Raw genomic sequence first — 13,617 nt, 5'->3', positions numbered from 1 at the left:
CATGCTGCTGTTTTTGTTGCTTGTAAGTGTTCAGGTGATAGTGTACGGCAGCCGGTGAGAATTGCTGAATGGCATGATTTCTTTTGGGAGAAGATGTGATGTGATTACATTGGTTTTCGATATGGAGAATGAGGAGAAAAGTAGATGTGCTGAGGGGCTGTCCTGCAGAGTAGCCCGAGGTACAGGTTAGGTTGGAATGTGTGAATTAATTTGGTTGAGTTTGCAAAGCCAACTAATGTGGCAGGGGAGGAGGAAAAAAAAAACCAACTATACATGCTGACAGATTGACCAATAATGTAGCGCTTGGCCAAGGTCAGTTTGGAATGTGACAGTTTGCTTGTAAGTTGGCGAAAGCAATGAATCTGAGCACAAAAATAAGATTGTCGTAATATATCTACATATAAGGTAGCTCAAGATACACATTCATCATATAACCTACTTGTATGTCTTATTTACGAGTTTGCTGAAAATAGTGACAGTTTACGTAATAGAACAAACTACCAGGTACATTTCCAGAATGAGATTTTCACTCTGCAGCAGAATTTACACTGATATGAAACTTCCTGGCAGATTAAAACTGTGTGCTGGACTGAGACTTGAAATCGGGACCTTTGCTTTTCGTGGGCAACTGAGCTAGCCAAGCACAACTCACGACCCGTCCTCACAGCTTCAATTCTGCCAGTACCTTGTCTCCTACCTTCTAAACTTCACAGAAGCTCTTCTACAAACCTTGCAGAACTAGCACCCCTGGAAGAAAGGATATTGCAGATACATGGCTTAGCCACAGCCTGGGGGATGTTTCCAGAATGAGATTTTCACTCTGCAGCAGAGTGTGTGCTGATATGAAACTTCCTGACAGATTAAAACTGTGTGCCGGACTGAGACTCAAACTCAGGAGGTCCCGAGCTCAAGTCTCGGTCCGGCACACAGTTTTAATCTGCCAGGAAATTTCATACCAGGTACATTTATTTGTACAACTTTGAAAAATTATGAGCGAGCGTGTTGATTACCTGCCGACAACTGATTTATGATTCATCGTGTTCACTATTCATCATTCATGACGCAAACTGTGAACAACTGCAGCATCCAACGGAATAGCTGCATGTACTGTAAGTCCACTTTTATTGATTGTATAAATTGTAGCAGGTTTTACAGTTATGCCCAAAGCTTTGAGAATTACTGGGCTACTGGACCTCCGAAGCGCTCTCTCTCTCTCTCTCTCTCTCTCTCTCTCTCTCTCTCTCTCTCTCTGAGGAAGAGTATTGTGCCAAAGCTTAGCAGTTATTTCTGTCTTGTTTATGTGGCTGCCAAATGCTCAGAGCTTCACCTATTTGATCAGTGCTTACCTTTTGTCTCTTTCAAATTTGTGGTTAAGTTGATTTTTTGTTTGTACTACCCAGTGTTAATCAAACTTTCGCTGATAGCATGTGGTGAGTGCACACAGCTATGAAGTCAGGAACAGGAGTGGTATCATAAGCTTTGTGTCAGATCAGTGGAGGAAAGCTCCGAGGAACTTCATTCTGTAACAGAAGTTTAGGTAAAAACAGGGTTTCTAGTATAGGTCAGACATCAAGATCAATGTGAAGGTACATAGTATCTATGGATTGTTACTAGGGGTGTTGCATATGACATTTGGTTGTTTGTGCCAGTGAGTCGATCACAACCAACTGCTTCTCACAGCCTGGCAAAGGGGCTATATTAGTACATGAGAGGTTAGCTTATGTTATCACTACAAAAGTAGCCATGCTTTAAAAGCTCCATGGCAACTGATGAAGGTTCCAAAATGTCCCTTTCTAAATGTAAGGTTTGTTAATGGTGTTACTGGGACATGAGACATTGCTATCATATCATCGCTACAAAACACATCTGCCTACCATTCCCTCATTGGTTGCTTAAATTGAGCTATTGCTTATTGCTACCAATAAACTAACTGCTCATCCCTCTGATCTTTTGCTATATAACTTGCTTTTTGCCAGTTGTCTTAAAATTTGTTTTTCCAAAAATTATCTAACGTCCAACTCGCACCTCTCCCTCTACCTGTCGTGCATTCCCAGACAGAACAGCTCACAGATTGTGCCAGCATTGTGAGCCTGTGAAGAAAATGAATACTGTCTGCATGAAGACTGATGATTATTCATTGATACTAAGTGTTTTAAAATTGGCTCAACATTATTGAAATTGGAATGTTGCTTATTGAGGACACCTAGGCTCTTCCATTGGGTTTAATTTTCCTGCTTCTCAGGAGGGATAGGTATTGGTGTGTCTGGAAAAAAATGTCAGACCTAATACGTTGCAACCATTGCTGGGAAAACAAATTGTTACATGAATTTCTGTCTGTCATTTTAATATTGTGTGTGTGGTTGATATTTAGCATAGTGTACCACCTGCATAAAAGAAGTATTTTAAGGATGCTTACATAAAGCTGCTGTTTTTTAACACTAAGCCATTTTAGTTGAAAGCCGAACGAATTTCAGTGGGCATGTAACATTCCATGTTGTCAGAATTTGTTAAAATTCATTATTTTGTGTGTTACTCCCAGTGATTTAAACAGTAAAAAATTCTTTGTCCTATTGCACAAATAACTTTTTTTTTCAGTAAAAACTATTTTAGAAAAGTATATTTTCAAATTTTTCGCCATATGTCTCCAACATTATTGGTTGTTGCTACGAATAAAATAAGTGCTCATCCATTTAATAATTTGCCATGTAACTTGTTTCTTTGCTAATTGCTTTAAAATTTATCTCTCTGACAATTACCTGTTACTCAACTCCTTCGATTTGCCCTCTGACTTTCACCAATTGTTGCTAGTTGCATGCTTATAGTGACTTGCCTCACTTCTTACTTTAATGGTCTTATTTGTATTGGTATTTAAATATTAAAGTCAACTAATTATGTTCACTTTCATTCTTCAGACAATCGTTCGTGGTGATCCTCGGCTGAGTGGCATTCCGAAAACTTCGAATGTCGCCCGATCGAACTCGTTGCGATCGTCGAGCCCGCCGCGGCTGTCGAGGCGCGGGGAGTACCGCCAGGCTGCTGCTGGTGTGCCGCCACCAGTGCCAGAGGGGGAGGTGATGCCTCCACTGCCCCACCAGCAGCAGCTTTACAGTGGGGGCGGGCCGACGGCTGGACCTCCTGGCCCTGGCGGGTCTGTGAAGCACCAGCCCTACGTAAGACATACTTAGCTACCTGCTTGTGTAGACTCTTTGATTTGGCCAGTCTCATAGCAGCACAAAAAATGATGCCACATTTACACCATGGAATAACCTTATTATGACCACAAGTTATTGTTTAGAATAGTTGCTGTTTGCAGCTCGCTGACAGCTGGAAGTGTGTCAGTCAGGTACTGATAAGTCTGTTGTAAGATTTGGTTCCATCTGCTCGTATAAAACACATATATGTAAATTGAAGGTGGGGAGGAGAAGAAAGGAAAGGAAAGGGAAGGGATCACTGCTGTCAGCTGCATTGGGACATCACATGGCGTCAGCAGCTACAAGTGAAAATGTGCACCGGACTGCGATTCGAACCCGGGATATTCTGTTTACTAGGCAGGTGCCATAACCACTGTGCTCTCTGGGACACAGTTTTATCGCAACTGCACGGACTATCTCGGCTCGCCTCACGACCGATCTATATTCCCATCGACCGCCACCTATCCGCAGCCCTTTTCCATTTCCTCCATATTGGCTCTTCCGAGATGCCTGTAGGAGGTTGGACATATTTGTGCATTCGCACTGAAAAAGGTGGATTCATTGCCCAGCTAGGCCTATCGAATTATATAACAACATACCTATTCTTGGTCTTTTTGTCCAAACATGTTTCAGAAAGTCTGAGCCATCATCAATGCATCATTATTTATATCTTGATTCCTAGATAAAAGTTAGACCTAAACATTTTGTTGCGTGTGTTGTGATTTTTGTTTTTCTCCTTAATTACTGATCATTATTATATTGTAGAGGTTTCATTAAATGACGTAATAATTATGAATAATAGCCAGCTGCATTATTATGTAAATTGTTTATATTTTATATCGTACACGATGAGCCTATTTCGGCATATTGTCATCATTAGGTGCTCTGTAAATACATAAGTAAGCAATGGTCTTAATGTAGTGGTCTTGAAAAGCTATAATACATCATCAGGTGTTTTTACCCTACATGTAACATTGTTGCTGTCCTGCGCTGTCTTTTTTTAGAATTATTACTTTCCCTTAGGTGTACATAGGAGATGTATATCAGATTTTACTTGGTTTCCAAATATGCTACTTTTCTGACAGCTTGGATGACTGTGGTTCAGTGATATTACATGTTTACTTAAGTAGTTACCATTATAAGTAAGTGATGTTTGAAATTCAGTTTTTTTTTTATTATTTTTATAGGTTTGGTTCTAATTATGTTTTTGCATAGAGTTTGTTTCAGTTTTATTTGAGATTTTTATTCTACATTTTTAATTTTTTTGTAATAATTTTGCTATTGATTTATCTTGGTGTTATGTCTCTGTTTTACACTCGTCATGTTGTTATCGCTATTACTACAGATATGTATTATTTAGCGTCTCTGATTTATTACTTTACCCTTTTTCTTGACTTATACTGTGAACAAAGTTTTCTATGTACTTTTTGTGCTTTAGGTCAGTTTTTTCGTTCAGTACATTTGTCAGGTTACTGTATGCATGTGAGTATATACCTGTTTCCTCAAGAATGTTCACGAATGTTCCCTTCTGCGTAATATGGAGGATTTCATGGTGCTTCATTTACAGATTTTATGTCGTGTTTTTCTGTTTGTAAATGTTGAAAAAACAATGTGGATGGGTTGTTTTCACTGACTCTGGTGTGCTCTTTATATCTAATTTTGTAGTTTCTACCAGTTTGCCCTATGTAGAATTTGTGGCATGTGCCACACGAAATTTTGTAAATGCCGGGGTCATTCTGTATTGGAATTTTTGTGCTGCCTTTGTGAATTTTGTGTTTGAGGCTTCTTTTTTATTTTCCAACTACATGTAGGCCATTGTTCAGGTGTCTCGGGTTTCAAACTTGGACATTTCTGTACTTATACTCCATCATGAGATTAGTTGTTGACAGTGTTGACCCATTCAATAAGAAACATTTTTTCAGTGATCACTAAATGGAAAAATGACAGGCACTTGGAGAACACTACTTTAAGAATTGTAGAGGAAGGTGTGCTCTATAGAGCAGGTTTTGTTTTCAGTCAGCTTCCAACACAGCGAGAGAAAAAATAAAAAAAAATTGAGTGATATTCAAATGCAACTTGAAACATTCCTTTGTGACATACTCCTTCTGGGCTGTACAGAGTTCCTCAGAATAACGGAGAATTTTTCTCTGTAATTTGTTATTTATTGATGTACTCTCTTTTGTCTTGTTTTATTAAGTCTTTGTTTATAAATTTTCTAATCAGCATTCTGTTCATTATTTACTGATTCATTCCATTATGGGTTAGCCTTGACTCACAGGGTTCCACAGAACCTGGCAAATAAATAAATAAATAAGGCAAAAATGAAAAACCGAAGTAGTCACACAATTGTTTAAGCCTAATTTTCTAAACGGGATTGTGATCAGAAAAAGTTTTGTACATTGCTTAGAAAAAGTTGTGAGACTTAGAAAAACCATAAACTTTTGAAAAAATAGTTTTAATGAAGCAAAAGAAGACAGTTATGTAATCTACATACAATAGCTTCAATAGTTAATAGGGCCTCCTTAGCCTTGTACCACTCCTTGATCCTCTTTGACAGGGCCAGCCAAGAATTCGGCTTGTGAGCAGTGTGCTCACATGCCGTAACTCTCAGCCTGCCTGCACACTTCCTCCACTGCCACACAAAACACTGAGAGTTAGGGGAAGGGGGGGAAACTGCCATTAGTAGATCACAGTGTAATTGCAGTGCATACGACTTGGTTTCATATTCCTCAATGAGGTAGGTCAGAAACAAAACATGTTTTCAGTAAAATGGAAATGTACATTAAAAAAAAATCTACTCACCAAGTGGCAGCAGGGAAACACACACAAAAGGATTTAACTTTCACAAGCTTTCGGAGTCAGTGTCTCCTTCTTCTGGTGGAAGAGTTGAAGGAGAAAGAAGAGGGGTGAAGGAAAAGGACTGGAGAGGTTTAGGGAAAGGGGTACAGTTTCGAAAAATTGCCCAGAACCCTGGGTCATGGGGAGACCTAAGACATGGGATGAGAAGGGAAGACTGAAGCAAAATAGTTTACTTATCTCTTGCGATTTTCTCTTTCTGTCTGACCAGTTTTAAAAAAAATCCACAAAAATTTCATCTCCTTTCACGACTTGACTTATCAGTTTTTTTTCTTGTTAACAATTGTCTATTCTCATGGTTTTGTGCGAATTTTTGTGGTTTTTTTCCAAATTTTTTTCCTAGCTTTTCTTCCATTTTTCTATCTTTTTCCATCCTGTGCCTCTCATTTTTACCATTACCACCATTTCTAACTCTCCAAATCGTTCTCTCTTGCCATGATGAATCCCATCACATATTACAGCCTTTCTTTTCAAAAACATGCTTTTGCACTACCAAAATTAAGGTCTCACATTCTGTTTCTTGAAACCTGCTTTTCCCTTGGAGCTACTCCCAAAGGCCAGTCTTTCCTTCTTATCCCGTCTGGTTAGTCTTTCCTAATCAGGGGTTCTGGGTGACTTTTTGAAACTGTACCCCTTTCCCTAAACCTCCCCGGTCCTTTTCCTTCACGCTTCTCCCTTCCCTTTCAACTCTTCTGCCAGAAGAAGGAACCAAGTTAAACCCTTGTGTGTGTGAGTGTGTGTGTGTGTGTGTGTGTGTGTGTGTGTGTGTGTGTGTGTGTGTGTGCTTTTCCGTGCTGCCTTTTGGTGAGTAGATTTCTTTATATGTCCATTTACATTATATTATCAAAAACGAATTTTCAGTATTATTTAATTATTTAAGGCATGCTGAAGACGTAATATAATTTTTATCTGGTACAAACTATCAGCATACGGACAGACACAGACAATTTCACAGATTTTCGCACTCGGGTTGCCTTGTAATCATGACTTGTTTAGCTTCATAATCAGAAAACATCTTTTACACAAGTTGATTGAAATATTGTAGCACTTTTGCAACCTCATTATGGAGACATGGAAATTACCCGAGGAAAACAATGTCGTTGTCCTGGACAGCTTTAACGTAATAGGATTTGTCTTTAAAATGTGAATTATACTGCAGATGAATCACCTACATCTGCACATGCACAGGGACATTTTCAACAAATGGCAATGGTATTGAAAACAGATGTAAGACTGGCAGTTTCCTCAAAATGTTTAGAAAAGTATCCACAATGAACTCTTCAAAATTGGTGTCTTCTCTAGCACCACTGAACTTAGGGAACTGAGATGTGTCAGAAGTTGTTCCTTCATAGAATGTGTTTTTCTTTTTAAATGCATCCCCTTGAATTGGAAATAAGGTGTTTCTGGCCTTGCTGCATCTACTGTGGCAGTGTGCAGTAAAGTCCACTTAAAATGCGAAGTCAGTGATCCATTCCAGATGCTGAAATTTTGGTTCCTGCACTATTTTTTCCTTCATAAATTCAACATTAATGAGTTTTAATTTAAAAAAAAGGATCCTTCCAGGCATGCCCCTAGTATGTTGGTTAACAACATACTTCGCAGTAGTATATAAAATCTCCATACTCTTTGTTCATTTCCATCAAAAACTGTTGGAACTGACAGTCTCCATGCCTGTAAAGTTTGCACAAAATGCTTCTTGATATACAGAATTATGAATCTCATCTGTTCAGCGTTGTAATTATTTGCTCTTTTATTGTCAACTACATCTTCTTTTTGGTATTGTAATGTCGTTCCATAACAAATTGGCAGTGCCCATTAATTATCTAATTGCTTAATAGATGTCAGTAATTCTCATCCCTGTCTTCTGCATTCCCATTCATTTTTAATGGCTTGTGGCACTAGATCAGTAGAGTGCAAACAGCCACGGGACCTTTGAGCTTCCTACATACCATGAACAAATAGCTAAGGGTAATCGGCACTGACATCACGATTCTGCTGAACTGAAGAGCATCATGCCAGCCAAAAAATGCAACACTGCAGTACTAAAAGAAATGAAAGAAATGTTGCACTGTACCAGGCACTTCCGAGGAGGACCAAGCAAAACCAAGACAGACTGAGCCTCGGCCTACATACTGCCTGCACATGTGGCTCCGCGCAGTTTGGCGCACTTGGGGCTGACAGTGCGCTTTAGTGTGGAGTTGTGTTCTCCTAAATTTGCACCAACATATAAACTCCTTAGGTTTTTGTGTGGCTTGATGTGGAGCCATCATGTTCCAAATGTATTCAGTAGGGACTGGGCAGAGCCCATTGCTGGCCATTGAAGGAGCTTAACACCCTGCTTAGAAAACCAGTCCTTAGTGTAACCAGAGGAGTGATGTGAGACATTTTCTTGTTGGTCGATAAAGTTTTCACTAAGCAATTTTTTAGCCAGTGGTGGCATGACTTCCAACATTGTCAGCAGTATTTTATAGTGTGTGTAGTCTCCTGAACAAAAGAAAGGTGCTCCATACTGTCAGATCTGATGGAAGTCCAGATCATCACAGACTCACCATTGGTCTGAACTGCCAGAGTGATACAAGCAGGTAGAAATTTTTCAGTTTTTGTTCGTTGGACACTGATTCCCTGTCTAACGGGTAGTTCAAAGCGGCTTTCGTGTGAGAAGATATCACGCTCCCGAGACTTCTTTAACCGCCATATCAAGCTTTAGACTAAATTTTGTATCTCTGTTTCCTCAGATCATTTAGAAAGCGTCCACACGTGTTTGCTGAAACCTTGCAGAACAGAAATATTGAGATTTTTGTCTTCTATATTCAAAACAGGAAATAAATCATCACAACTTTGTGAAATGGAAAGTTGCTACTCACCATATAGAGGAGATGCTGAGTCACAGATAGGCACAACATAAAGACTGTCACAAATATACCTTTCAGCCGGTAAGGCCTTTACCAGAATAGATGGCGCACGCGTGCACGTGCACGCGCGCGCGCGCACACACACACACACACACACACACACACACACACACACACACACACGCGCGCAGTCTCAGGCAACTGAGGCCACACTCAGTGTGCAGTTTGGCAGTACCCATCAATTATCTAACTGCTTAATAGATATTACTAATCCTCATCCCTGCCTTCTGCATTTCACACTCAGTGTGGCCACAGTTGCTTGAGACTGCAGTCGTGTGTGAGAGTTGCATTTGCGTGAGGGTGTATGTGTGTGTGCTGTCTATTTTGGCAAAGGCCTTGCTGGCCGAAAGCTATGTTTGTGACAGTCTTTCTGTTGTGCCTATCTGTGACTCAGCATCTCTACTATATGCGGGTAGCAACTTTCCTTTTCACAAAATTGTTACATTCCATCCTGGATTTTCCATTGTTTAATCATTATAACTTGGCATTTTAAGTTTTTATGACCCTCATTTAAAATCTTATGACCCAGATGATGAAGGGTTTTGCACGGTCTGCCTCTTCGCGGAGCTTAATTGCCATTGCTGGCTTCCTTAAAACGTCTCACCTCAATACTAACGTGTTTTAGACACATTAGGTTTACATGCAGTAATCAGTACGTGTTACTGCATTTGCATGTACTGATAATTAGCCATATGGTTGAAGGACACAGGTAATTACCACATTTTCACAGAATTTAGTTACACAAAACAGCAAAAAATGTAGCGAGGTTATAACGAATGGTCTGAAACGACAACAGTTTCCCCACAAGAAAGCATGCACAGTGGATCCATCACAAATGAGATGTGGAGAAAACAACTGCACAGTCAGAATAGGTCCCAAAGCTGCCAATCAGAGCTTATTGCAGAATGAAACTGCCTGATTTTTCCACACAGGTAATTACCACATTTTCACAGAATTTAGTTACACAAAACAGCAAAAAATGTAGCGAGGTTATAACGAATGGTCTGAAACAACAACAGTTTCCCCACAAGAAAGCACACACAGTGGATCCATCACAAATGAGATGTGGAGAAAACAACTGCACAGTCAGAATAGGTCCCAAAGCTGCCAATCAGAGCTTATTGCAGAATGAAACTGCCTGATTTTTCCACACAATTTACTGGAGGAAAAAAGTTTGTTTGACAGGTGATCAGATGACTAGAAATTTTTTCACAGGTTGTGTTGTTATTTTTGTGGTTGCCATACTCTAATAAAATGGCAATAAAAATTTCATAGCTGTAGGACTGCCTGTTTACAAGAAAGTATACATTTTATGGGAAAAACAGTCCATCTCCAAACATATTAGAGCTAGTATAGTGAAATTTTACCTTAAAACTCGTAGTTAAGATGTCTAATAACATAATTTAAAACATTGACTAAAATGCTGTCATATTTTTCAGTTATTGAATAAAATAATGACAAACCTCTGAAGGCATGAATGTGCTGAAAAATTTTTGAGCAGGAACACCTAGAGAAATTGGTGTTTTGATAAAATAAATGGAACCCCTTCTTGTAATAATGTCTGCAAGCACATCGATGATCTGCCTCACATAACCACGAGTGGGTCTGACCCTGCGATTACATGCGAGTCATCCCGTCAGCTACTGTTTTCAGTGACTACTTCCGTCTTAATACATTATCTGATCAAAAGTATCTGGAGATCCTTCTGTAATGTGAAATTGACTGCTAAATGTCACAAGAAGCAGACCCACCAGTATAGAAGTGAGTGGGGAGTGCTGTGTTGTCAGTAGGAAAGCAGTAACCACAGAATGGGTCAGTCGGGACAGCTCGGTGACTTCAAACATGAACTGGTCATTGGATGTCACCTGGGTAAGAAACCCTTCTAGAGTGGCCCAAGTTGACGGTTGGTGATGTGATCAGCTAAGTTTTGGAAAGGACGAAAGAATCTAGTCAGCTAGTTGTGTGAACCAGGTTTATTAGAACCATTAATCTAGGTTCCTTCTTCAGAAGGAGGTGTAATACTTGTAAAACATTTTGTGTTGAAAATGTATGTTAAAATAAAGTTGTTTGGCTCTTATCAAGAAAAAAATTCATCCCAAAAACAATAAAATAACAGGCCTTGGCCATCAGTAACAACAGTGTGAAGCTCAAAAATAATATTTGTCAACTTCTTAACGTGGTAGGCCTAGTATATTCGGTCAACAAGTTTTATCTGTGAATTTCACACTGATGTTATTTGATTGCCATGGCCTGCTGTTTTATTGTTTTTGAGATGAATTTTTACTTTACGAGAGCCAAATGGCTTTATTTTAACATACCTTTTTAACACAAGATGTAAGAATCATTACATCTCCTTCTGAAGAACATAATTTCTATGATTAGTGAATCGTTGGTCTAAGGGTTCTAATAAACCTGTGTCAGGCAACTGGTTGGGAGACTATTACTTTACAGTTGCTGTTTAAAGACACGTTCAAGATTTTAACTACCTAAACTGAGGCCAGGCATACTTCACACATTGACATACAGGACTATCGAGCATTGTGATGTGTGATTCTAAAAATACCCCTTGAAATTGGTGGAAGGAATCACTTGTGAGTTTGAGTGTTAACAGCAGTCCAGGCAACACAATGATTGGACAAAAGCAGTTAAAAAAAAGTGGGAGACAGTGTTCAAGCAGCTGCTCATAAGCCAAACATTATCACTGTGGTCAGTGCTAAGCGGCACATGAGAGGATGCAAAGAGCAATGTCACTGTACAGTGGATGACTGGAAATGAGTGATTCGGAGCAGTGAATCAAGGTACACCCTGTGGCAATTCAGTGGAGGGATTTAAGTTCGTCAAACGTCTGGAGAATGTTACTTGCCATCTTGTGTAGTGACAACAGTGAAGTACAGAGGAGGTGGTGCAACAGTGTGGTGTTTTTCTTTCCATGGTTGAGATGTAGTCCTCTTATTACGTTTAGGAAAATGCTAATAGCAGAAGGATGTGAAGTTGTTTTACAGTATAGTGTACTGTGTATGGTAGAGGAAGGGTTGGGATACGCCAATTGTTTGTATCACCATGACAGTATCACCTGTCGCAAAGCAGCATCTGTGAGACAATGGTTTGTGGACAGTACATCCCTGAATAGCTTGCCCGGAGCCCCAATCTGAACCCGATGGAACACACTTGAGATTGGTCAGAACATTGATGTTCCGTACCCCAGCATCTGGCATCACTACTGGCATTGATAACTGTGATGGAATCAGTTCGTGCCCCATGCCTAGTGCTTCACATTTCTCATTCTTCACTTATCACTTATTAAACTAGTATGTGGCCAACTTCAAACACATACGTCAAGTGCAAAGTTTCAGTGGTCTGGGTATACCTTCTCTAGTTTCGGCTCTTGGTGAAGAATGGGCTGCCATTCCTCCACAGACATTCAGACACTAAAATTGCTTAAAGCAAATGCTGGGACGATTTCTTTTGGTCCCCACCCCCAAATCAGCTAACTGACATTCAGACACTTCATTGAAAATATCCACAGAAGAGTTCAAGCTGTCATAAAAGTGAAGTATGGACACTTCCTAAATTAATTTCCACAAATTAGTGTCCAGAGACTACTTTCCACCAGATGGCGACTCATAGTATTGCTCACACCGTATTTCAAAGACTTTTAATTGTTTCATTTCTGTTTTCTCTGTTCTCAATGTGTCCAAAACATACACTATGTGATCAAAAGTATCCCGACACCTGGCTGAAAATGACTTACAAGTTCGTGGCGCCCTCCATAGGTAATGCTGGAATTCAGTATGGTGATGGCCCACCCTTAACCTTGATGACATCTTCCACTCTCTCATGCATACTTTGTCAGGTGCTGGAATGTTTCTTGGGGAATGGCAGCCCATTCTTCACGGAGTGCTGCACTGAGGAGAGGTATCGATGTTGATCAGTGAGGCCTGGCACGAAGTCGGCGTTCCAAAACATCCCAAAGATGTTCTGTAGGATTCAGGTCAGGCCTCTGTGCAGGCCAGTCCATTACAGGGATGTTATTGTTATGTAACCACTCTGCCACAGGCAGTGCATTATGAACAGGTGCTCGATCTTGTTGAAAGACGCACTCGCCATCCCCAAATTGATCTTCAACAGTGGAAAGCAAGAAGGTGCTTAAAACATCAGTGTAGGCCTGTGCAGTGATAGTGCCATGCAAAACAACAAGGGGTGCAAGCCCCCTCCATGAAAAACACAATCACACTGTAACACCACCGCCTCCGAATTTTACTGTTGGCACTACTCACGCTGGCAGATGGCGTTCACCAGGCATTTGCTGTACCCACGCCCTGCCATAGGATCACCATCTTGTGTACCGTGATCCGCCACTCCACACAACGTTTTTCCACTGTTCAATTGTCCCATGTTTACGCTCCTTACACCAAGCGAGGCATCGTTTAGCATTTACTGGTGTGATGTGTGTCTTATGAGCAGCTGTTCGTCCATGAAATACAAGTTTTCTCACCTCCTGCCTGACTGTCATATTACTTGCAGTGGATCCTGATACAGTTTGGAATTCCTGTGTGATGGTCTGGATACATGTCTGCCTATTACACATTACAACCCTCTTCAACCGTCGGCGGTCTCTGTCAGTCAACAGACGAGGTCGGCGTGTATGCTTTTGTGCT

The 13,617-nt window shown here is 40.3% G+C and overlaps 1 protein-coding gene across 1 annotated transcript in view; it reads left to right on the top strand.

The window, feature by feature from the left end:
- Positions 1-13,617, top strand: part of LOC126106318 (serine/threonine-protein kinase PAK mbt) — a 120,421-nt gene that overhangs the window by 34,714 nt on the left and 72,090 nt on the right. Inside the window, exon 2 of the mRNA XM_049912553.1 lies at positions 2,913-3,170. Coding sequence (XP_049768510.1) covers positions 2,913-3,170 — 258 coding nt within the window. The remainder of the gene's footprint in view (positions 1-2,912; positions 3,171-13,617) is intronic.

Source organism: Schistocerca cancellata, chromosome 10, assembly GCF_023864275.1.
Source record: "Schistocerca cancellata isolate TAMUIC-IGC-003103 chromosome 10, iqSchCanc2.1, whole genome shotgun sequence".
NCBI classification, from domain to species: Eukaryota; Metazoa; Arthropoda; class Insecta; order Orthoptera; family Acrididae; genus Schistocerca; species Schistocerca cancellata.
Note: the sequence above shows the minus strand (reverse complement) of the source record. Positions and strands in the feature narration are given on the sequence as shown.